This window comes from Sander lucioperca, chromosome 20 (assembly GCF_008315115.2).
Source record: "Sander lucioperca isolate FBNREF2018 chromosome 20, SLUC_FBN_1.2, whole genome shotgun sequence".
NCBI classification, from domain to species: Eukaryota; Metazoa; Chordata; class Actinopteri; order Perciformes; family Percidae; genus Sander; species Sander lucioperca.
In genome coordinates this window covers 18,882,700-18,908,353 of record NC_050192.1, presented here as the reverse complement: position 1 = coordinate 18,908,353, position 25,654 = coordinate 18,882,700, and the positions used below count along the sequence as shown (strand labels likewise).

At 42.3% G+C, this 25,654-nt stretch overlaps 1 protein-coding gene across 2 annotated transcripts in view; it reads right to left on the bottom strand.

Moving 5' to 3' along the window:
• LOC116047911 (SLIT-ROBO Rho GTPase-activating protein 1-like) overlaps positions 1-13,684 on the bottom strand; it is a 45,947-nt gene extending 32,263 nt beyond the window's left edge. For both annotated transcript variants that reach the window (XM_031296941.2, XM_031296942.2), the window contains exons 1-4: positions 12,982-13,684; positions 1,066-1,261; positions 862-916; positions 49-156 (exon numbers count right to left, since the gene is read on the bottom strand). In XM_031296941.2, coding sequence (XP_031152801.1) covers positions 49-156; positions 862-916; positions 1,066-1,261; positions 12,982-13,048 — 426 coding nt within the window. In that variant the 5' untranslated portion in view covers positions 13,049-13,684. The remainder of the gene's footprint in view (positions 1-48; positions 157-861; positions 917-1,065; positions 1,262-12,981) is intronic.
• Positions 13,685-25,654: the final 11,970 nt, after the last annotated feature.

Genomic DNA, 25,654 nt, shown 5'->3' with positions numbered 1-25,654 from the left:
ATGTACTTTGTTAAATTCCACCACTGGGAAGAAGATACATGAGCTCACCCTCTTCAGCAGGCGGGCCGAGTCCTCGCTGATGTGTGTGAGGCGGCTGATGACGTTGTTCAGGTAGAGGTCACTGAGGGTGGCGTGGTCCTTACTCTCCCTCCTCACCTGGAAAAGAAAGAACGAGAGAGAGGGAGGGGGGAATCCATTTTCAGAAAAAAATAAAATCATAGACACAATTCTTTTGGTCAATATCAAAATCACGATTATTTAACACGAGTACTTATTGGCTTTTGTAAAGATGTTGCATTTATTGAACATAAAAAACAGAAACACAAAACAAAAAAATACACCTAGAACTGTGAAATTTAATACTTTAATACTTTTCCCGTTTGAACTTTTTGAATTCCCCTTCAGAACCCAGGACAAAATAAGTGTTTACTTGAAAAACGTAATGTGCAAAATAATCGTTTTTTCGCGATTACATTGTTTTTGTGATCGTAAGGAGCCGATCAAAAAATCACGATCAACATTCGCTCCAAGCCCATTGGTTCCTACTGAAGATGTAAATCTTTAAGAACACAAATATATAGACCCAATCAGGGCTGGGCAATATATCGATATTATATCGACATCGATATATGGGGCTAGATATCGTGTTAGATTTGGGATATCTTTGGATGATTGTCTTTCTCTGGTTTTAAAGGCTGCATTACAGTAAAGTGATGATATTTCCAAAACTTAGCAGACTTACTAGCTGTTTTATTGTTCGCCTTTACTAAGGCTGGGCCGAAATCGTAATCGCGATCACATAGCCCTACTCTGATGTTTTCATATTTCTTGTTATATAAAGGTCTCAAGCAAACAACCCACCTGGTTTAACAGCAAGTACCAGCAGTTCACTGGAGAGAGCAGGTTCTGGTCTTTTCTGGAAGAGAGAGAGAGAAAAATACATACAATTCAAATGTCTTCTTTATGTAAATTACAATTTTGACCACATGTACACACATCAAAACAAACACCAAAGATATAAATGCATTGATTTCTTGGTAAAAAAATGTATTTTCACAGTCCTACTTGTATTGCTGATGGTCCTTCGTGCTGCGCGTTTTGGCCATGAACCTCTCCGCGAGCTTCTCTAGGTTTCTGGAATATTCGGTTTCGATCTCGGACTTCTTCCTGAAGAAGTCCTGCAGGTCCTGAAGCAGCTGGACTCGCATCTCTGTCTGCTGCTCCAGACAGCGCTGCTGCTCCACCAACTGGGCCCGCACATCTACACACACACACACACACACACACACACACACACACACACACAAACAGGTTAATTAGACACTGTAGACAATTTATATATCCATGGCAGCAAAAAAACGGGAAAATGTATCTTTCATTTTAGCTCCAAAAAGATGGCAGGTCATCTATTATTGCTTTTGTAGAGTTCATTCATCTTGTTATTTTGCAGTAAAAAACATGACTATGGGCCCTACTTTCATGGCAGCGCAACGACCAGCACAAGCAGCACTATTTTCCCGACTTTGAAATTTGCTTTGCCCGTCTGTGTGGTATTGTGCACGCTGCTCAAAAATGAAGCTACAATATCCCAGATAAGGGCGCTGCCATCTTGTACTTTTGGAACCAGAGTCTTCGGACGGTGGAGCGGCGGTATGCAAGTCGCGCCCATACACCCGTCCGACCAATGGCGAGTCAATCCCAGCTGTCAATCATGACGTTTCACCCCGTTTTTATAGCATCAAATAACTAATAAAAACCAAACTGATCAGAAGAATGAACACTTGAACAAACATCAGCGTGATCAGAACTACCTAAAAATGACAAAAAACATTTATTTGACGTGTACTTTGATTTTTGAGTTTGGTCCATGTCCCATCTGCTAACATGGAGGGGGCGGCGTTTATACAGAACGCAGAAGAAAGCAGGACACATGTTGACATCACACACCATGTCCACCGTGTTTACCTTCACTAAATCACATGTAAGTGACACCAGAATAACCACACACACCTCTACACACATCAGCCTGGTCCGTTACAACGCTGTATGTTGTTCATGCAGCAGACGTATTGAAGTGCATCACGATAATCACGATGAAAACGCTGCCGAGTCACATTTTACCATATCAACATTTTCTGTTGATGAAGCCTGATGTTAAGCAGGTGTGTTCACTCAAATGTTCACTATGTTATAGACATGTATGTTTATTTTACCTATCTTTGATCAGCTTTGTTGTCTACTCTAATTTCTACTGGAATTGTGTAACATAAAGAGCAAAGAAAACGGAAGTCAAATTCTTTGTTGTGTTTACCATCCTAATTGAGCCTGCTAACATTTGCTAATAAGCCCTAAATAAGCATTAACAAAGAGACAAAGTACAGCTGAGGCTGATAGGAATGTCATTAGTTCTGCAGGTATTAGTATTGGACGAATTGAAACTTTGACCCAATGATGGCGCTCAGGGGAAAAGTCAGAGGATCACCAAAGTCAGTGAGATTCAACATCTGGGGAAGATGAATGTTGGTACAAAAATATCAAGGCAATCCATCCAATAGTTGTTGAGATGGTTCAGTCTAGATAAAAGTGGTGGACCGACAGAGAGACCAACATGGCATCATGACTTTGCGTAAACATACACGCCACTTTCCTAAAACCAAATGGCGTGTTATCTGTACACATTTTGAGCTATCCACGTGTATGTCTACGCTGTACACAGCGGATGTAAACATACACACCACGTGGCGTTGCCACATGCAGTGTTATCGCGAGAACGTGCTGTGCTATCGCGAGAACGTCACACGCGTGTAAAAAAAGAACATTGGGAAAGGCTTTAGTAACACTAAAAAAACGACAAAAACACGACGGTGACCAACGTCACACGCGTAGGAAAACAATAAACGGTTGGGGTTAGGAAAAGAACATTGGGGAAGGCTTTATTTAAAAAAAAAAAAAAGAAAACGTTGTTAAACGCAACACGCGGGATGCAATCCCAGCTCTCCTGGGTGAAAGTCCTGTGTTTTACCTATCCACCACCCCAGCCAACCTCTGTCCTTTCGTACTACTCGCTACGGCGATAATTCACATGCAATGTAGGTCAATGGAGGCCAAACGGCGTTGATAAACACACTAAAAAACGATTATGCGTCTTTATAACACGCAAAAATGGCATACGAATTGGCTTGTCATACACACGCCACTTAGTGAGATCAGTCTGGAGAGACAGACATTGTTTTCTATACAGCCATGCCTGTGACATGGCTCAAAGGCTATTAAATATATCAAAACATAGTGAAAACTGTCCATTAGGACTTCTCAGAGCCCAAAGTGACGTCTTCAAATTGCTCGTTTTGTCCAAAACCTAAAAGATATTCAGTTAACAGTGACATAAAAAGAGAAATTCTTCTCATATTAGAGAAGCCGGAAACAGTGAATGTGTAGCGTGTTCGCTTGATAAATTATGTTGAATAAATGTTTAATTTTCTGTTTATCGACTGATCAATTAAATCAGGTAATTGTTCAGCACCGCCCCTCTTCCTCCTCCTTCCTTCACTCTCTCTTTAATCCTTCATAATTACTGATGAAGACGGCCCATCTTTCTCTAAGGAGTCACCTTGGACAGCATCCTCTGGCAGCATTAAAATACCCACACACATAAACACTGTCTACACGCACACGCACACACACACACACACACACACACACACACACACACACACACACACAGTCAGTCCTACAGTCAGCATGGTAATGCCTGGCTGAATGCTTCACTGGTCATGCTGTTTCAGAACTGATCAATCTGCAGCAGGAGGGAGAGAGCAGGGACAGAATACACAATGATAACCCCACCACACACACACACACACACACACACACACACACACACACACACACACACACACACACACACACACACACACACACACACACACACATACACACACACAAATCCCTGAGGAGACCCTATCCACTCCACTACCTGTTGTCTTGGCAACCACACACTGTGTGCGAACCATGTGATGAGGAAGGTGAAGACAAGAGCTCAGATCTGCCGCATCCCCACACACACACACACACACACACACACACACACACACACACACACTTCATAGATTTCTATAGAAAAACTGCAATGGCCTTTGGTCCACACAAGCCTATGAAACTCTCTGTCTCTCTCTCTCTCTCTCTCTATTACTGTGTATGTGTGTGTGTGTGTGTGTTTGTTTATACTGATTGAGGCATTTCTTTTTGCAATGTTAGCTTACTAATTTAAAATGGCTGCCATTTCATGTTGCTCTCACACGCTGTGATGATGTGCAACACTTTCATATAACTGAATGTCTGCTCTGCGTCCCTGAACGCTGCAACACATTTCTCCCTGGGCGGGGAAAACACTCGATTCTGATTGGCTCGTGGGCCAAACGGGACATCCCAAATATGGTCTGAGACGTCCCAGCAGTCACAAGGTTTATTCACTCTTGTAAATTGGTGTTGAGCCTCTGTTGGGGCTGTAGGTATCCATGGCAACACCTGCTGATGCTTTATGCTTTAAAAGGAATAGTCCAACATTTTGCGAGGTATTTGCTTCTATTGCTGAGAGTAAGATGAGAAAATCGATACCCGTCTGTTGCTACAGCCTGTTAGTTTAGCTTAGCATAAAGACGGGAAATAGAGGGAAACAGGTAGCCTGGCACGGCACCATTTAAACTCACTAATTCACACGTTATGGCAACCTCTGCGAAAGAATAAAGTCAACGCAGAATTGCCATAAACTGCATTTCATCGAGTGGCATCTTGAGGCTGGATCCAAACGGGATTCAATCCACATAGATCCCCATGTTAAAATGCCCAAATTTACAGCAGAATTAAACATATTTACAGCCTGGTACAAAAAAACGGTTTTGGGCTCTAAAGCTAATTTCATCTGTACGGGGGACTGTACAGGGGTGAATCTTTTCATAACTCACCCATTTAAATTATATCAAGGCTTAAAATTAAGCATAATTAAGGATGTGGCTGCTTTGAGTGACAGGTGGGCTGCTGTCACAAGAAAGTGTAGGCATCCAAGCTCCACCTCTTTGCCCACTCTGAAGTCAGGCGAAGTCAGGAACTGCCAAGATGGTGACGGCCGGAGCCACTGGGAGCCTCCCACTTGGAGCTTTATTTTGGTGTCGTCACGGAGACTATGTTCATATTTTATACAGTTACAGTTTACTTCATACAACAATCGGAAGTGTAAAAACGACAAATTGCTGTTTTGCGAGGGGTAGGGCTGGGTATTGCTTAAAAAATAACGCCACCAACAGTACCGATACCAGTATCCTTAAAGCGTTACCAATACCAATAAAGTACTTGACTGTACTATTTGATACCTTTTTTATGTACTACATTCAATACCCATCCTGTGAATGAAAGCATTCAGTTGCGTAAAATGCCACCCAACACTTCAACGTTAGCTGCTGCGATAGTGGGCCAATCACACGTCGCAATTGAATAACGCTTGCGGTGATTGGCCGCAAGCATAACCATAAACATAATTTCTTTTCTAGATCTGGGTACAAAAAGGATCGAATGCAGGTATCATTTTACTGGAAAAGTTTTAATACTACTTGGTTATTTCGGTACTCAGCCCTATCGACCTGGTTATGTAGTTGCGGTCGCCAAGCTATGATTGGACAATCGTGTTTCCAGGGGGAGGGGTTTAGCAGACGATCGGCTAACATCACAAATAAATTCTCAATCAATGCTCTTTCTATCCGAAAATCGGGACATTTAGTCGTCCTCTATTGTGTACACTGTGGGTCAACTTACATCTTGTTATGAAAATATTTGTCATTAGCGGTTTTAAACGTCCAGTTGGCATCTGTGAAAAATGCCCAAAATAACAACAGGTTCCTTTTGTTTCAGGGATAATACTAATATATGTTTTACTTGTTTTAATATTGAGTTTTGCAAACATTATTATACCCGTTACAATAAGCAGGCCTCTTTTTCAACACATTTTCGTTGGTACAACTTCCTCGCCTGACTGTTTGACAAGAAATAGCTGCTGTATATTTAACTTATCACATCAAATTTCCAGATAGCTAATGACTGTTGTGGTCCTCTTTCCCAAAAGTCAATAAATAGAAACTAAAGACCTAATAATCTCAAAAGTGATGTACTTGTGATGCATTTCATCTCGTGGAATAAAACAAACTAGCTCCGCGTAGCCGGCTTTTCTTTGCTTTTCTTGCAAATCCCATTCATACTTTCCGTAGGGATTTCAGTCTACACATCAAAGAGTGAACATGTTAACATCACTGCTGACAAAATGATGTGAGCCTTCTTTACATAAACTCCTACCAGAAAAAGAGCTGCTCCAGAGACAGAAACATTTCAGCAACTATCAAAAGGATTGCCATGACATTTCGTACAAACGTTCACGTCGCCGTCATGATGAGTTGTATTAACTTTGGTGATCCTCTGAATTTTCCTCAAGCGCAAGGAGTTTAAATTCTCAATTAGCTGCACAATTAATGACATTCAGCCTCAGCTGTACTTTGTGTTTCCTGCTAATTAGCCAATGGTAGCATGCTAAAAGGTTAAATTAACATGGGGAACATGGTAAACATTACACCTGCTAAAACACCAACTTCGTCTTAACATTGTGGGAATGTTAGGATTTAGGCTCAAAGCAAGTGTTTTGGACGGTTAGATTTGAAGATGGATTTGGGTATGAGAATATCATGATTTGCATTTTTCTGCTAATTAATAAACCCAACAATAAATCAATTATTAAGAAAATAATCAGATTAAATGCCTGTCGATGAACTGATATATAATATATAAATAATTGTTAGCTGCAGCAAAGGAGTGTGTGAAAGAAAGGTTTGTGTTGCAGAAAAAGGGAGGAGTATTCAAGCAGATCCACCGAAGAGGCGAGATTATATCAATGGAACTCCTCTGCTTGGATCACAGTCAATTGAAAGTGAAGGAGGACATCCGCCTCACTTTACCTTTTGATGTCTGAAACGCTTATTCTTAGAAACCTCCTTGTGTGTCCTCGTAACACCCGCAAAGACAAGACTCAGCCTCTTTGATCAGAGGAGCTATAGTCGGCACAGAACAATGTAGCACGGGGGGGGGGGAGTATGCAGACAATATACTGGGCATTAAGAATTTGTCTCGCGAAATCTCCCGAATGACTCAATGTGAAAGCTCTACAAAGTTAGTTTTGTTGCTTTAGCTGGCAGGATGGAGCGCTCAGGTCAGCCGGTTATGAGGATGATGCACAATCATCAATTTCAAGGTTATTTTTCTTTGTTTTAAAGTGACTTTTTGCAACTTTTTCTATACAAATAGACGTCAATTTTGCTGCTTTTTAATCACATTAAATCTCTTACGTTTGCAGCTCCATCTTCGCCGCCTTTAACCTGGTTCAGTTACATCTTCACTGTGGAGTCCTGGACTAGGGCTGCAACTAACGATTATTTTCATAGTGGATTAATCTGTTGATTAGTTTCTCGATTAATTGATTTGTTTGGTCTATAAAATTTCAGAAAATTGTGAAAAAATGTTGATCAATGTTCCCCAAAGCCCAAGATGACGTCCTAAAATGTCTTGTATTATGTTTACTGTCACAAAGGAGTACAGAAACTAGAAAATATTCACATTTAAAAGGACAATTCCGTCGCAAAACGAATCTAGGGGTTAATAACAGATGTGTACCCACTCTGTCGCTCTCTGGGACATGTTTTCATGCTAATCGAATGTGTTTGTAGCTTGAAAGAAGCTAGCGCGCACCGCTGATTAGCTTACAACGCTAGTATTCGGGGCACAGGGAACGTAAAAACAAATCGCTATTTATACCACTAAAGGCTAAACATTAGCATAATGAGGGTCCATACATGTAAACCGAAGCATTGAGAACATTGTAAGTGTACAGACAGTTTATTAAAAAGATAGTTTAGAAAGACAGTAGCTCCCAAGACGGCGTCCGCCTGTATACCGCCTCTTTATAATCTATCTTTTTAATAAACTGTCTCTACACTTACAAAGTTCTCAATGCTTCGGTTAACATTTAGGAACCCTCATTATGCTTCCGTTGAAGTGTGGTGATATTTTGAGCCTTTTTAGTGGTATAAATAGTGATTTGTTTTTACTTTCCCTGTGCCCCAAAAACTAGCGTTGTAAGCTAATCAGCGGTCCGCACTAGCTTGTTTCAAGCTCCAAACACATTCGATTAGCATGAAAACATGTCCCAGAGAGCGACCGAGTGGGTACACATCTGTTATTAACCCCTAGGTTCATTTTGCGCCGGAATTGATTTTTTAACAAGCTGGAATCAGAGAATTTTAAGTTTTTTGAAAAAATGACTCAAAGCAATTATCAAAATAGTTGGCGATAAATTTAATAGTTGACAACTAATCGATTAATCTTTGCAGCTCTATCCTGGACAACGTTAAACAAGATGTATTTCAATCAGCTCCTGTTGCTCCACATTAGTGAGCTTATGTCCACACAGGTCGTAAGCAGATCCCCAAAAGGCTGCAATTTGTTGAGATAAGGCAACAAAACATGAAATGAAATGAATACGCTGCAGTAAACCTCAATGTGATCAGCACCTGGAGACGACGGGTGTCTAGACATTTCTCTTTAAAGAGTCTGAGCTCCAGCAGTGAAATGATTATAACTGCATTCTGTTTGTACATCTAGAAACAGTCCCGGAAACTGATTTCATCAAAATCGTCCGATAATCCATGGTATCTTCAGTCTAGGGCTGCAGCATTAATCACAATTTTATCGAAATCCCAATATGGACTAGTGCAATATCCAAATCGCAGGGGGGCGTAATATTTGTTAAAGGCAAAATATGTGTCAAACCATTCTAAAATAAAGTATTGTGGTCCTGCAGAGACGTCCCGGCCTACAAATCCTATCCTACAGACTAAAGAAAAAATCTTTGTTTGGTACAGATCCTTGCAAAAAAATCACTCATCATTTTTTTTTTTTTCAATGAAAATGACAATAATGATAAAATGATCGTGCCCTCCAATATCGTGAATCATATCGCAATATCAGTCAAAATAATCGCAATTAGATATTTTCCTCACATTGTGCAGCCCTACTCCAGTCATAAAAACCTTTAATCTCAAGTTAAACCTGCCTCCTTGTAGTCAGGGCTGGGTGATATGGCCATAAAATAACGTCATATTTTTAGGACTTCGAGTTGAGCAAGAAACGACCTTCACCACCTGCAAGGCTGTCATCGTTACACGTTCAATAAATACAAGTTTATCAGATACAGCTGGACTGTCCCAACCAGATGATGTTCAACTACAGACAGCCAGTTAAAGTATCTGTTTTTTGTTTGTTTTTTAAATCAAAGAAACAGATTTCTCTAACACAGTTCATCTTTTGTACTTATGATTCAGTGTGGAGAGTTTGATGGTAGGGTTTCACCTGTCTGTCACCTCACATCGTCTGTGGGCAAAAGGAATGAGACTCTAAGAGCAGGGACGGGTTAGACAAAACTATTATTCCAATAACTTTGTGCAATCAACTAAAAGAGAAAATTAAATTGGCACCATTTATCAATAACTTTTCATGCAAAAATGCCAAAAAACAGTCTCTGGTTCCAGCTTCTCAAATGTGAAGATGTGTTGCTTTCCTTAGTCTTGTATGAAAAAAAAAACTGTTGGGCAGTTCTAATGGACGTTTTTCACAGTTTTATGACCTTTTATAAATCAATTAAGGCGAGAGTAACTGTCAGATTAATTGATTATGAAAATAATGGTCACTTCCAGCCGGCGACTAATTCATTAATTACAACATGACATCATGACTTCGCGTAAACATACACACCCACTTTCGCGATAAGTGGCGTGTTATCTGTACGCATTTTGAGCTATCCACGTGGATGTCCACGCTGTATACAACGGACGTAAACATACACACCACGTGGGATGATACGTGGTATCGCGAGAAGAAAGCGACGGTTGAGTTTAGGAAACGTCAACCGCGGTTTGGGTTTAGGAAAAGAACAACGGGGTTGGGTTTAGTAAAAGAAGAAAACGACGGTTGAGTTTAGCAAAAGAAGAACGGGGTTGGGTTTAGGAAAAGAAGAAAGCGACGGTTGAGAAACGTGACACGATCCCCGGTCTCCTGTGTTTTACCCGACCAACCTCCCTACGCGGATTTTCGCCCTTTCATACTACTCGCTACGGCGTAAATTCACACGCAATCGCAAGGTAATGTAAGTCAATGGAGGCCAAACGGCGTTGATAAACACCCTAAAAAGTGAGTATGCTTCTTCATAACACGCCAATAATGGCATACGAATTGGCGTGTCATACATACGCCATTTCATGAGATCAGTCTGTTATTTAACATTCATTCATTCATTATTATTGGAATGATCTTATCCATACTCATCTACGTTCACTTTTAGAATGAGAGAAAGGGTTTATCTTTTAGATACAGTATATACATGTGTGTGTGTGATGTCACTGGAACAGGAAGCTCACACCGTCTTCCCCAGGTGACCGTCACCATGACGACCAGGTCCAAGGACATCGGGGGCAGAGTACCGCTGGATCATCAAGAAACACACACACACACACACACACACACACACACACACACACACACACAAAATCGGTGGCCTTTTCATTCGGCCCTCCAGAACATTTTACTCAACCAAGACTCACTTTATTATCTCCTCCTCTATCTACGCCCCTCCATCCCTCCGTTTGCAGGTATTTGCAGATGTGAGGTCACTAATCACCTGCATGCACACGCAGGCAAAAACAAGAGCTGCCGTGGCCGCATGCAGCAGGAAACACCTCATTTCTGCCTCCTCTGCCTGGCGTCTGTCTCTCCTCTCCCCCCTGCAGAGCTCTTTTCTTTCCTCTTTTTTTCCCCCCATTTGAATTTTCTCATTAAAGACGCTCCTCATCTCCGTCAGACAGAGGAGGAGGTGTCACACGCGCACATCAGCGAGGTGACGCTCCAAACATCAGGAGCACGCTCCGTTGAACAAGCGCATTATTGAGCACCCAAATATGTACAGTCAGCACTGTGCATAATCTCTCTGCGTGCTGTTACCTTTCCGCAAGGCTCACCTCAGCAAGTGGACTCCACCTCCTCCCCGTGAGAGAGCAGCGGCCACCTCCTGTGTATACATTACACAAACCATCTCCTGCATGGACCAATCAGGAGCCAGAGCAGGGAGGCAGACTTGGAAAGCACATAGTTACAACGTAGATCTATACGCTTGGCTCTCGGCAGGAGGCAACGGGAGGCGGAGAGGGCCCGGTTGGCCGAGGGAGCGGGGGGCTTTATCTAAGCGGTCACTTCAATGCAGGGCATCCCTGAGTGTGTTTTGGCAGGGCGCCAGAGCAAGGGCCAAACACACATACACACACACACACACACACACACACACACACACACACACACACACACACACGTATGAGTGTGTACAAACACACACTCCTCACATGGGGGCTGTAACACTCTCCACTACTCTCCATTAAATTTGATCACTCAATCTCTGTCGATTCATTGTGTGCAAGTGTGTGTTGCACTGACGGAAAAAAGCACAGCAGGGTGAAGACGAATGAGAAAAGGAAGGAAGGGAAGGAAGGGAGGAGGGGGAGTAATTGTGCACGAGAGGAAAGACCTTATTTCTGAATGAAGCAGCTTGAATTTTGACGATTTGAACTCAAGAGAAAAATGTTATCTGCCGTAGAGTAAACACTACTTTTCCTTCTCCTCATACTCAGACATGGATTTAGGCGAGTTCATTTTAGAAGCTGATAGTGATGGCTGTGGTGATGGGGATGGGGATGGTGTGGGCGTAGGTGACAAGTGAATATGGAGGTGTGAAGAGCCATGTGGAGAGGGAAGAGCGAAAGCTAAAGACTGTAAAGGAATGAAGGATGAAAGAGAGGTGGGGGGGGGGTAAAGCAGAATAAATCTGGTCAGAGAGACAAGGAAGCTTGCGCCCCGGCTGCCTCCAATGGTATTTGCAGGCGTCAGAATAAGATGTCGCACCAGTAAAGGTCGGACATTTTGAACTGTGCCAATCGGGCCTCTACAGCAGGTAAAGAAGTGCACAAGGAGGCAGCTTTATCTCGCATCACACCTCTGGCTCGGTAAACGGAAATGAGGCAGCCTGTTAGAGTTGTAGTTGTACTAAAAGGTCATTTGACTCGTCCGTCGTTGCCCCTACGAAGCAGGGATGGTGGTAACCATGGCGCCAGAAGGAGGAGAATGAGGAGGAGGAGGAGGAGGAGGAGGTGGCCCACGGTCATGGCAACCACTATTTCAGGACTGAGTCTGTCATCATCATCACCTTAAAAACATGTCCCCAGTTTAGCGTCATGCCATCAGGTCATGACACACACACACACACACACACACACACACACACACACACACACACACCTGCAGTCACAACCTCAGAGGAATACCAATAGTGACTTCCAGACAGCCAGACACACTCGCCTCAGTTTTGAGTGTAAAACCCACCAACACACACACACACACACACACACACACACACACACACACACACACACACACACACACACACACACACACACGGGTGAAGGAGATCAAGGGGCACTGCAGAACAGATATACCATCCCTTCCACACACACACACACACACACTGTACATATATCCCCACCCTCCTCCTCCTCCTCCCCCCTCAGGCGCCATGCAGCACTCAGGATGAACCCAGAAATCCTGACGTATCATGGTGAGGTGTCAGCTCCCATACACACCCTGCACCGGGCTGAATGAATCCAGTGCACGGGCATGAGTGGTGAACATGCTGGCAGACAGGTGTGTGTGTGTGTGTGTGTGTGTGTGTGTGTGTGTGTGTGAGAGAGCGGGCATAGGTGAGAAACGGTGGGTGTGACTGCGAGGATTGGGTGCAGAGGGTGCCAGAGATATTAACGTTAAAAAAACATTAGACATTAAACATGATCTTACCTTTGACTTGGCTCTCGTATTCAGCGAGGATTTCTTTGTCCTTCTTGCTTTTGTTTGAGTTTGACATGTCGTCACAGTGGAGGTGACCGATCAGCAGGTGAGAGAGAGAGAGAGAGAGAGAGAGAGAAAAAAAAAAAAGAAGACGCAAAAAAATCCCGGTTTATTTCCCTCCGTGTGCACCGCCCGAGGCTTCACCCGCAAACATGCTAGTTAGATCCATCCAGTGCCGCAACAACACAGCCAGTAGTGGCCCCGCGCCTCCACGCTGAGGAGCAAGAGGAGGAAAGGAAGGAGGAGGTGGCACGCACGTGAAAAATCACGCACACTCAGTGAGAAAAGACCAACTCGTGACCGTGACCGCAGCTGCTGCCGCGAGGACCCGTAAAAGCCATTCAAAAACTAAATAAAAATCGAATGAAAAGACTACAAAATCAGTTTATGTTTTCTTCGCGTGCAGCTCGTGCAAAAATGCACACCCGCGCGCATACACACACATGCACCACCGGTCTGCAGGGAGGGAGGACCGGGCACACGCCCACTAGGTAGAAATGCATTGGACCTCACACACTCATACACACTCACACTCTCTCTCTTTCTCTCTCTCTCTCTCTCTCTCTCTCTCTCTCACTCTCTCTCACACACACACACACACCACGCTGAGTCTCGGTGTTTGATGTTATCTTCACCCAGCCGTAACCTTTCACAGCCGCGCATACTCTCACACACACACACACACACACACACACACTCACACACACGTGGACGCGCACGCTGACAGACTGACCAGCCTAAAAGCGCGTGAGGATAATACCAATAACGGTAAATGAAATGCCGGTGAGGAAATGGGTGTGTCGGCGCTGGAGGCGGGATCCGAGGCATGATTGACAGCTGATGTGACCAGTGAGTCACAGAGCATCCTGGACATCAATTCATGTTGGAAGAAGTGAACTTGGCTTTTTTCAATTAAAAAAAAAATGGAGAAAGAAGGTTGGGAGCCTTTTTGTGAATAAAGCAATTTCAATAAAACAAGAACACAAACATAAACATATTCTACACCTACCTGGTTCCCAACCTTATTTTTTTTTTTCTTTCGGAAAATCAATCTCAGATGAACTCATCTCTTCAACTTCCTCATCATGTTCCAAATGTGATGATTTCAATTGATTTTAAACTAGATGGTATTTAACTTTTAATTATATAAAAGTGAATATTTTAATGTTTAGGTCGGTTTTGGTCAAGTTTGCATTCGTATTACTACTGCTATCACTTACATTTATCCATTACTTTCAGTAAAAAAAAAAAATCTATTGGATTTGAAATGGTGGGCAGATAATCAGTATTAAAAGACTGATCAGGAGCCAAACAATATGTTATGTTGTGTCATGTAAATGACAATATAGCTTCTCTCCAGATGTAGTGTAGTAAAGAAGTGACCAGTATTACAGAGTGTACCCCTATGGTTAGTTTATGCCAGGTGGCAGTGTTTCACCTTCCCTCCAATATTATTATAAACATAATAAAGACACCTGGACTCGGTCGAGACCAAAAGCCATATTTGGCAAGACCAGTGGCAGAGACCGAGACAAGTCCAAGTCCAAATAGCAGCTAGTCCGAGACAAGTCCGAGACCATAGAAAAACTGTCTTGAGTCCGGACTCGAGTCCAAGACCGGACTGAAGTACTACAGCCCTGATCTGCTGACCCTCTGGATGGCCCAAACTCTAGGTTGGGAACCATTGGACTAAACTGCATATAAAGCAGGGCTGCAACTAACTATTATTTTCATTGTTGATTAATCTGTTGGTTATTTTGTTGATTAATCAATTAGATGTTTGGTTTATAAAATGTCTGAAAATGTGGATCAGTGTTTCCCAAAGGCCAAGATGACGTCCTCAAAGGTCTTGTTTTGTCCACAATTCAAAGATATTCAGCTTACTGTCACAGAGGAGTGAGGAAACTAGAAAATATTCACATTTAAGAAGCTGGAATCAGCTTTTCTTACATAACATATGACTAAAACAGACTGTCAAAATAGTTGGCCATAAGTTTAATAGTTGACAACTAATCGAGTTATCTTTGCAGCTCTATTATAAAGTAGTTAAAATTAGCTCAACCTTTAGCAGCTTCAACAGTAACATGCCGCTCTAACAGTGATGCTTCAGGATTAACTATCTGATAATGTCATGAATGATAAAACAGTCAAAGGAGACATTTTACTCCTGAATGAGTCAAATCAGTCACAATGACCAGTTCAGGTGTAATATATGTAACAGTGTGCAAAACAAACATTTCAATCCAGACTGAACCTTCATCAAGTTAAAATCCACTTTAAAAAAAATGAGATGAGTAACCATTCATGGCTATTTGTCTCCACCTTGTGGTTAAATGTGAGAACTTCCACCTGATGGATTTTTCTACATGACCCTTGTGTTATGTTGACATCCTCATTGTTTGGGGTACCACTAGTCTTGCATTGCCAGACCCTCCTCCAAAGCGCGCTCGGGGATGGAAGGAAAACGTGCTCTGGTTTATTGGCACTGGAACTTGGTTTTGGTGGAACATGTGTACGTTTAAAAGTTGTTTAAGTCGTGCAACAGAAAACGCAGATTGGACAGATAGTCTAGCTAGCTGTCTAGCTGTCTGGAACACAAAGGAAGCCCGAGGCAAGGGATATCCGGCCTAAATGAGTGAAATCCGGCAGATTTTACAGTGGCAACGGAGCAATCCCGGAAGTAGAACGTCGTGGATATAGACTAGGATCCCACAGACTAATAGCCAATACGAAATATGTGTAAAAATTGCAATAAAAACTGCAAAATTAACCACTTCTTTCCCTCCAATATTTTATCTTCTTGCATTTCGCATTTTGAGAAAGGTGATGGAATATATAGATAACCATACATAAAATACATGATTACACCAAATATACAAATACATCTATTTAAATATCTATCTTGTTTATTTACAACAAGCCAGGAGTTTTTTCTGGTGGAAGTTCAGTCTGAGTTACACCTCATATGCAGCAAATAATAAGATAAGAAAGAACTTAAAACAGAAATGTAATTTATCATTTTTGTGTGGCCCTGCGTCTATCCAGGTTGAACTAGCCGAAGGTCATATCTCAAATGGTAGTAATTCATTTTAATTTAATAATGTTGTGTAATCAGATTGACTGTTATAGCAACTCTGAACTAGAGTTCATTTACAGTTCAAGATTCACTTTATTGTCCCTCAGTGTAGGAAATTTGGATTAGGCTTTCACCCACACTGCATCCATAACACATCCCACATACATAAAAGACAAGGCTAAGTCGACTACAGGAAACGAGAAAAACCAAGCGGCAACTTCCAGGCCTGAAAAGTAAAGCCAATGCTGGTTTCTTAAACCTGCATTCTATCTCATTTTCAGCAGGGGGCGACTCCACTGGCTCCAAAAAGAAGTCTGTTTCTATAGAAGTCTACGAGAAAACTAGCCTGGCTCCGCCCTCCTACGTGCTTCCGCTCAATTTTCATTTTCCTTCAGTACACCATCTGAGTTTGCGGTATATTCTTGGGTTTTCTCCAGTCAAATTTTTGGCGTTCCAATCAGCGAACAGAGGTAGTGGCTGAGAATGATGACGTGCTTGTTTGAGTTGTAGTTCCGTAATGGCGGCGGAGAAAGATGCGAGCGAAGCCATTCGGTCTGTTGTGACAACACTGCCGAATATCCAGAAGTTAAAGCCTGAGCAAGAACAATCTTTGCTGAGTTGTGTTGGTGGCCATGATGTTGTGGCCCTCCTCCTCACGGGGTTCGGGAAAAGTTAGATTTTCCAGCTCGCTCCATTAGTGGTGAAGGAGTTAGCTAAGGCGAATGCTAGCGATGCCAAGCCGATGTCACGACCAAACGTTAGCTAATGGTTATGGCAGATCCAGAGTGGCTCTGGGCAGATCCAATATTTTTAAACTTCAACAGAGTACCCGCCTTCAAGGAAGTTAACACTTGTCAATGGAGACTCTGGTAGGACCAGGCTAGTGTACCAGAGGCTGGTAGGACCAGGCTATGAGAAAACAGGTTTGTAGTCTAAATCACTAGTTTCAAGTCTTCTTCATTACAGTATGATGTTCATTTTGTAAATTATGGTCCCATTTATTTTGAAATAGATGATAAAGCAGGGGATGCTTTAGGGGTGTGGCTACACATCGACCAGTCAATCAGGAAAGAGGCTTACTAATAGGATTGGGCATCAAGAACCGGTTCCAACTTGGAATTGTTTCAAAAATGACGATGGAATAGTTTATTGAAATTGTTTGGAATCGTTTGGAAAATTTGGTTTTGAATCCGATCATCAGTTCCAAATTTAACATGTGCAAGTTTTGGTTTCCACGTCAGGCGCTTGTTGTGTTGCAGCCATGGAGCACAGTAAGCGGCGCTCTAAAGTGTGGCTGAAAAAGCCATGTAAAACTGTAAATCACCATTGAATCAAAATAAAATGTTCCTCTTATCTCTCAAATAAACATGTGGCCCATTTCAACTCCCCCCCTCGGGGAATCGGAATCGAGAATAGATAAGAATCAAAACGATGCCCAAACCTACTTAGCAATGCTAACCATGGCAGTGTGGACAGTAAAATAGACCTGAACTTGTTTTTGGATGTTGTCCGTGTTTTCATCTTAAAGGTGCTGTAGGTAGGATTGTGAAGATCCAGGGCTTAGCCAAAAAATGTTAACATCGACAACTTCTCAGTCCCTCCCCCTTTCCGCTAAATCCCAAAATGGTCTCCTAAGCCCCTCCCCCCATAAGGGAGAATGAATGTGTGTGCATGAGCAGTGATTGACATGCAATTAGACACCCCCCCTGGCCCTGATTGGTGCATCTGAACAGGGAGCGGTGGAGTTTTTGCAAATCGCACTACAGGCTGTAGGTGGTGCCAGAGGAGGCGGAATTTTTTTTAAATTACCTGCTTCATGTAGTTCAACTCGAACATAGGGTCAGTTTCAGCAAATTTAGTTTTATAAGGCTTACATACTGCACCTTTAAACTTTGACCTTTGTAAACCTACTAATAATTCTTATTTCCTGGTGTGTTTGCCAATTTAGTTGTTAAGCTATAAGTGAGCTTATCACAGTACAGTAAAATACTTCAGGGATTCCTGATGTATATGTTTTCGGTTTAAACATGTTTATATTCTATTTTCAGACCACACCCCCCATCAGATTAGAAATGTGATACGTGAGGTTTCCTGAGGTCTCCCTCAACAACATTTTATGGACTGACCAACTCTGACTGTCTCCAGCGTCCCTGCAGAGGAGCTTATCTTATAACTAGGAATCCTAAATGGCAATTAAAGCTCCTGATGATCAGTTTCCTCTGCAAGAAACAAAAAACAAAGAATCCCTGGGCTGAGAGAAGGCGCGGGGTTTGTCAGCAGTGTTATAGAGAAACTGAGGAGCAGCTTGACTTCTGGATACATGAAGGTTCGGGAGACTTTGATGACTAGCATCTATTGATTTTGATTGAGGAGAGATTAAGGAAGGCAGTACAGTTGTGTAACCACAATGTGTTATTGTGCAGTGCCGTGTATAGGCATCGGCCGGTTTCCGGTTTCAACGTATACCGCGGTTTGAAAAAGTCAAGGTTTCAAAACCACTAACATTTTCTTCATACCGTTCTTAAGGTATGAGCTGTTTTTTATGAGTGGTCAAGGAGAGAAACTGCACTTTAGTGTGTAGTGTTTTTAAAAATAAAATACATTGTGTTCAATGGCAAAAAAAAGTGTTGTTTAAAATAATAAATTTTAAAGCTGTAATTGCAATACCGTGATATTTTTGCTGAAGGTTATCATACCGTCAGAATCGTATACCGGCCCATGACTAATGCCGTGCCAGACTCTGAGGGTGTGTGCCTTTTCCCACATGCATATATCTTTCCCTCAAGTTGTCAAGTGTGTTATGCCAAAACAAAAGATGCTCACCTAAAACCTAGTTAAGTCTATCTCTCTCTGGGATGTACTGTATGCTAAAGTGTGTCCACCAACCTCCAAAAGGAGACAGTCCTGGAGCAAAACACTGTCTTATCACGCAGCAGCTGCCCAGACTCAAGACACAAACACAATCATACATGAACAGGTTTGGTTATTAGAGACTGGCTGAATATGCTCGTCCCCTGACCTGTGGCATGTGTGGTACATGATGTTGTCTAAGTTTTCCACTTTGCCCATCTTACCACAACAACATGTTGTTCTTGGAAATTCCACCACTAGCAGGATTACGGGAAAACCACTGTCCCGATTCCCATGAAACTTGGAAGGTTGCAGCATGAGCCATGAGGAAACATGGCTCATGGATCAGAATTGCAGGGCGGAAATGAATTATTTTTTTTCTTTCGTTTACATTGTGAAATAGGGCTTGGCCCTTTCTGGTGTTATTATCGCTACTTGTATACACATTTAAATTGATGTAATGTTTATAACTAACCTTTTTTTTTTTTTTACACATACAGCTTCATGGTTCTAAAATACTTTGTGAATTACTCTTTACACCAAAAACTTTGAATTAGGACTGACATGTGCTCTTTATTCTCTGCAGTTTCCTCTAAACTCCGGAGCTACTTCAGGAGCCCGAGGATGTTTTGGGAATACGACCCCTTGGGTTGTAACACAGCTGGCTCATTGACAGATGCTACAGTATGTTCAACCTTACTTTATTTTATTTATTTAGAGGCCAGAAGGAGTTGAGTTTTCAAGTAATCCACAAAAAAGCAAGCGTTAAAACAAATAAACACACATTAGTGTAGCGGAAATGTGTTTTTTTTCTTTTGCATTCCTGGGGTGTTAAATCATTTCAGAATGATCCCAGCCTGCAGGTTGGGTGAAAAGAAAGTGTCTATGGCTGCTACACTACTGATTATAGTGAATGATGATGAACGTGGATGCATTCACAGAATCACTTTGAGCTGTTCTGTTTTCTCCCCTGCCTCCCCCTTCCCTCGTAAACCTCTTTCAGCACTCCATCTTTTCAAAAGCTTTTGTAAAGCCTGCATTTGTTTTGTTCTCCTAATCAATACCAGACACCACTTACCTCAGAAGCCCAGTGTGTTGTTAATGTGTAAGGAATGTGTTTACAGGGATGTGCAGTACTGGAACACCCTAGCTGTATTTCAGCTGTAATTTGAAGGAAAAGGAATGACTCCTAGCTGTTTTGTTGTCCTTGTTAGAAGTTAGAGTTATCTTTCTCTGAGGGTCATCTGTTCCTTCCATGTTTTACCGTTGATGGAGGAGTCTGACAGAGAGGTCAGCTGAAGGAATGTATGCTGATCTTAAAACCTTATGCAGGTTGACATTATACGTATGTGTAAGAGTTATGTTGTTGGGGAAAATGCCAGCAGCAGGTTTGCCCTCATGCTGTTTTTCACTCCCAAGGTTTTGAAATTCAATTTTTTTTTTTTTTATTTAGCATGAAGTGGTTTATTTGTTACCTTGCATGGCAGCTGGATTCTCGCGATATCACAAGATCATGTAGTATCTGAAGAGCCTATAAGGTTAAAGTTTGTATAAAGCTCAAATGTGCTGAGACATAATGAGCACTGTTAGTGATGTAAGTTTAATGATTTTCCTCTCAGTGGAGTGATGTGTTGAAGAGGATGTTCTATTTGATTCTGTGATTGGTGGCTGAGTGGGATCAATGATTTTATGTGTAGTGTTGGAGCCCCCAAAGAGACTCTGACCTCAACGGGACTCAGACCTTTACTTGCCAACTCACATCTATTTACTTTATCTAACATGTTACCTAAACGTACCCCTTATAAGCCTGCTCCTGCTGCAGCAAGACAGAGTGGCCGTTTTGACTGAGGTACTCTCCGGGCTTTCCATGGAGTCCGCAAATTGATGCTGGAACCTTTGATGTAATAAACCTTTTATAATCAGGATCAGTGTCGGCGAAAACATCTTCCATACAGCACCACAGCAACGAAACTAAAATACCACAATCACACAAATAAAATCCATCCTGTCATGCTTCAATCAGAGACGTTTTAGAACACAAACGCACCAACTTATGCCGACCTCACACCAAACGACTTTTCAAGCGATTCCACCATCGCAGACTAATTTCCCATATCGTAATTAAATCATGAGTCTTGCTAGAGTAGGGGCGCTCCTGTCATCTTAATCGTTTGGTGTAAGGTGGTCATAAAACTCACTCTGAGTCACTCTTTTCCCGACTTGACGTTCTGACAAAATCAAACGTGTTTAATATTATCGTAAGTTTTAAGTCTTGGTAGTTGTGGATGTGGCCGTGGTCTGCAATCAGCTGCAGTGGAGAAAAGTGTGGAGATAGATCAGGAGAGCAGTGCCAGGTGAGTTAAATGTCTCAGCTGATAGTTGATGTACTAATTAAACTCTCCCTTTATATGCAGTAGCGTGCTGGACCTGGACTGTGAGAGATTGTTTTGTTGGTTTTTTGTTAAAATGTTGAGCAACGGGCTGCGTGCCTGCCAGTAGACGGGCAGACGGAGGCGCACGGTTGGTAGATGTAAAGTAGTGTTGAGCTGTGATCTGTGCTGAGGGTAACCCACGGTGGCAGTGAATCCTGCTACAGTAGTGAAGTTAAAGGAGAAATCCGGCGCAAAATAAACCTAGGGGTTAATAACACGTGTACCGAGTCAACCGTTCCCTGGGATATGTTTTCATGCTAATCGAATGTGACCAGTTTTAGTGTAAACCGCTAATTAGCTTATAACGCTAGTCGTCGGGGCACTGGTAGAGTAAAAAGAAATCACTATTTCTACACCACTAACAAGGCTCAAAATAACACCACACTTTCACGGTAGCATAATGAGGGTCCCTACATGTAAACCCAAGCATTGAGAACTTTGTAAGTCTACAGACAGTTTATTAAAAAGATTAAAAAGAAAAGAGAGTTTATAAAGACAATACCGTTCGCGTATACAGGCAGGCGCCATCTTGGGAAAACAGTCATGACCAGACGAATGACGAACACCGTGCAACCAGCAACCAGTAACATAGCTCAAGCACGGCGCATAGAAATAGTGATTTTTTTTTTAACTTTACCAGTGCCCCGACAACTAGCGTTATAAGCTAATTAGCGGTTTGCGCTAAAACTGGTCACATTCGATTAGCATGAAAACATATCCCAGAGAACGGTCCAATCGGTACAAATGTGTTATTAAGCCCTAGGTTCATTTTGCGCCCGATTTCTCCTTTAAATCATGTAAACATTGTCAACAACCAACGGGTGCGCTCCCCCCAGCAACAAACAGGAAGCAACAAACGGCTAGAGCCCATGTTATTTGGTTGCTATGGTGTCGCACTAAACTAAACGCTAAAGAGTGAAAGTTGACGATTTTCAACCCTACTGAAGCGCGTCATCCAACGGGAGTTTTACCGGCGATAAACGCAGGCCTTCAGGTACTGCTGCCATTCATCTGCATACTGTTCAAAGTCTTCTAGTGTATGGTAGGCATTAGAGTCTTTCCCTGTATCTGTGTCACATGGGTTTCTCCACGGCCACGCCTCTTTAGGAGACTAGCAACTGGTCCTGAGTGTATTGATTCCAACGGGAGAAGTGAACGTGTACACAGATTAGGACCGATTCTTTGGCCCTATAGTCACCAAAGTTAATATTTAGTCCTTCCAGAAAAATGCGGAGTTTTTTTGTGATTGTTGCGGGCAAAAATCCTTGATTATGCGGCATGTTTTCTTAAAAAATGCGATGGAATATGCGGGATATTTATGCAATTTTATGCGATGAAATTGCGGGAACTTGCAAAAATTGCGGGAATTTGCAAAAACTGCGGTTTCATCATGGCTTCTTCGCGGGGTTTAAGCTTTTCGATGATGTTCACGTCGCGTAATTACGTCACTTCATAACGTCACTTCATAACGTCACTTCATAACGTCACTTCATAACGTTCCCATGGCAACAGGGGGAAATGGCTGCTCGTGTGAAGTAAACGCAACATTTTTCAACTTTCTGCTAAGATATATGTGACTTTTTTGCAACGAAAATGTGGGGATTATGAAATCATGCCAGCCCCGCATATTTTGCGTGGAAATCTGCAATTTATGCAGCGAAAGTGCGGCGTATTTGAAAAAATGCGGCCCCAGAATTAAATATGCGGACTTTGGCTGATTATGCATTGAATTATGCGATTGCATAATCACGTTTTTCTGGAGGGACTGAATATTGGACCAATTTTTCACAAGCCACATACCTCCAGAACATTCTGACACTATAATGGCATTTTCCAGATGGACACATCATGTTCGAGAACTGTTTCTGTTACAGCAGTTTGTTGCCTCTCGAGATCTGGCAACACTGATAGGCTAACGAATGCGACTGCCCTAACAAAACTAATTTTCTTGCCAAAAATGGCTTTTAGCTGTGGAAATATCTAATGTCACCAAAATAAAACATAACTGATTATGCAAATGTAACTTTTTATTAGAGCTTAGATCGCCCCAAAAAATCAAACCCGAACCTGCCCGAGCCCGAGCACGTTGCGTCCGAGCCCGGCCCGGCCCGGCCCGACACATTAACTGTAATTATGAGCCCGAGCCCGATTTAAACCCGACAATTTTTTAATACGTGGACCGTTATAACTGACGTTCTCAACTACAATTCAGAGTTGTCTGAACTGCAGAAATCTGTTTAGAATAATACAACAAGGACGAAGCCTGTAAACTGCGCTGTTTGTTTAGAATGGAACGGATCGCAAATGGATCCGAATGAAGAAACGTAAAAAAAACAAAAACAATGATGAACAACATATTGTTGTCACTGCCCACGACTTGTTTAAACTGCTTCCATACCTCCGACTTTCCTCCACACTTGCTCAAAGTTAATTCTCCTGTTTTTCTTTTTTTCTTTACATCTTCAAACTCCCGGTGTGATGCGTATTTCTGATTATGGCATAGCTATCTCCCCACCCAAATAGGATAATAAGGTAATGGATAAAAAAAAAAAAAAAATTGCTTGATCAAGGGTCCGGCCCGGCCCGAGGATGCAGCAGAAAATAACGGCCCGAGCCCGACCCGAGGTCTGGTCGGGCTCGGGTCGGGAATCTAAACTCTACTTTTTATCGGTCCACATAACACTTAACAAGTCCATTTGGGAGACAGGAATTGGGTACCATTTCATACCATTTGTGCAGCTTGTAATGTGCTATCTTTAGTTATTGAGCATGTTTTCTTCAAGTAATGTGTTTGTCTCTCTCTCTCTTTCTCTCTCTGTCTCTCTCTTTCTCTCTCTCTCTCTCTCAGTCTTCTTCAGTGTCCTTGCTCCTGTACTAAAACTTAGCTATGACTCAAAATATTATTCTCCAAAGAACTCTGAAATCTCATAAGGTTTCTATTTTTTGCTCTTATGTAGGTGTGAGTGTCGGGCATTCAAGGATAAAAAACAAGCACTTGACATTTCAAGGTATTTTCTCTGCTGACTGGAGAACACCAGAAGGCGTTGGTGAGGTTATATCTCAAGCCATAGATGTATAAAAGATGAGTGAAATCACAGAGGAGCACAGTGAATATTTTATTCCTCACCTCCGTCTGTGATGTTAGTCCCATAGTAATGAGGTTTATGTTGGAGAGAGGCTGTCTGAATTCAGTCCAAACTTTCCTGCTACAAGAGATTAATACAGATAATAATAATAAATACTTTATTAATCCCACAAGGGGAAATTACAATGTTTACACTCTGTTGTTATTACACACAGGCCTGGATTACACACACATGCACGGAGAGATGTTAGAGTGAGGGAGCTGCCCATGGACAGGCACCCCAAGCAGTTGGGGGTTCGGTGCCTTGCTCAAGAGCACCTTGGCAGTGAACTGGAACCTCCACCACCACCATACTTTGGTCCTCATGGGGACTTGAACCAGCAACCCTCCGGTTCCCAACCCAACTCCCTACTGACTGAGCTACTGCCACTACAGAACACTCAAAGGGATAGTGAACATAGTTCAGATCTTTTGAAGTGTGGTTGTATGAGCTACTTCTCCGTAGTCAGTGTGTTAGCTACAGTAGATGGCAGTCGGCAGACACCCACTTTGGAGAAGCAGGCAGGAGTACCGACACGGAAGCTAAGCAACGTCCTGGTGTGGATGGGGGCGGCAGCTAAACGCATTTTTTTTAAAACATTTAAATTTAAGGTATATTTTTTTAAAGATTCAAACCCTGACCGCTGCAGAGTATGCTATGTTTAGAATATTCTCAGCGCTTTAACTAGCTGTCAGACAACCTTTTCAGGCCTCTCTCTTCAAAGCTACCAGACTCCTTTGACAAAAACAGTAATTTTATCTCGCAGAATGCGGGAGTTGCTACTCTACCGCTGCCTCCATCGGTTAGTTAGTTAGTTAGTTTGTGTTATTGTGGGACTTTGGTGTTTTAAAAACACCCAAATTGCATTGGTTGGTTGTTGCTGCTGAAGGTTAAGTGCCTCCCGATAGGGCTGCATGAATAATCTAATTACAAATAACTGCAAAAAATTGTGCGATATGAGTAAACAATAAGGTGTGCTGTGTGCCTGAACAGATGAAGCCCCCGTGGTGTTACTTGGTATTTACTGTTAACTCACTTTACATTGTCTTTGCTATCTCTTTTTCCTCTCGCTTTGCCCTCACACAATCACAATATGACTTTTTCTCGAAATCGTGCGGCCCTACTGACATCTCAGCTGT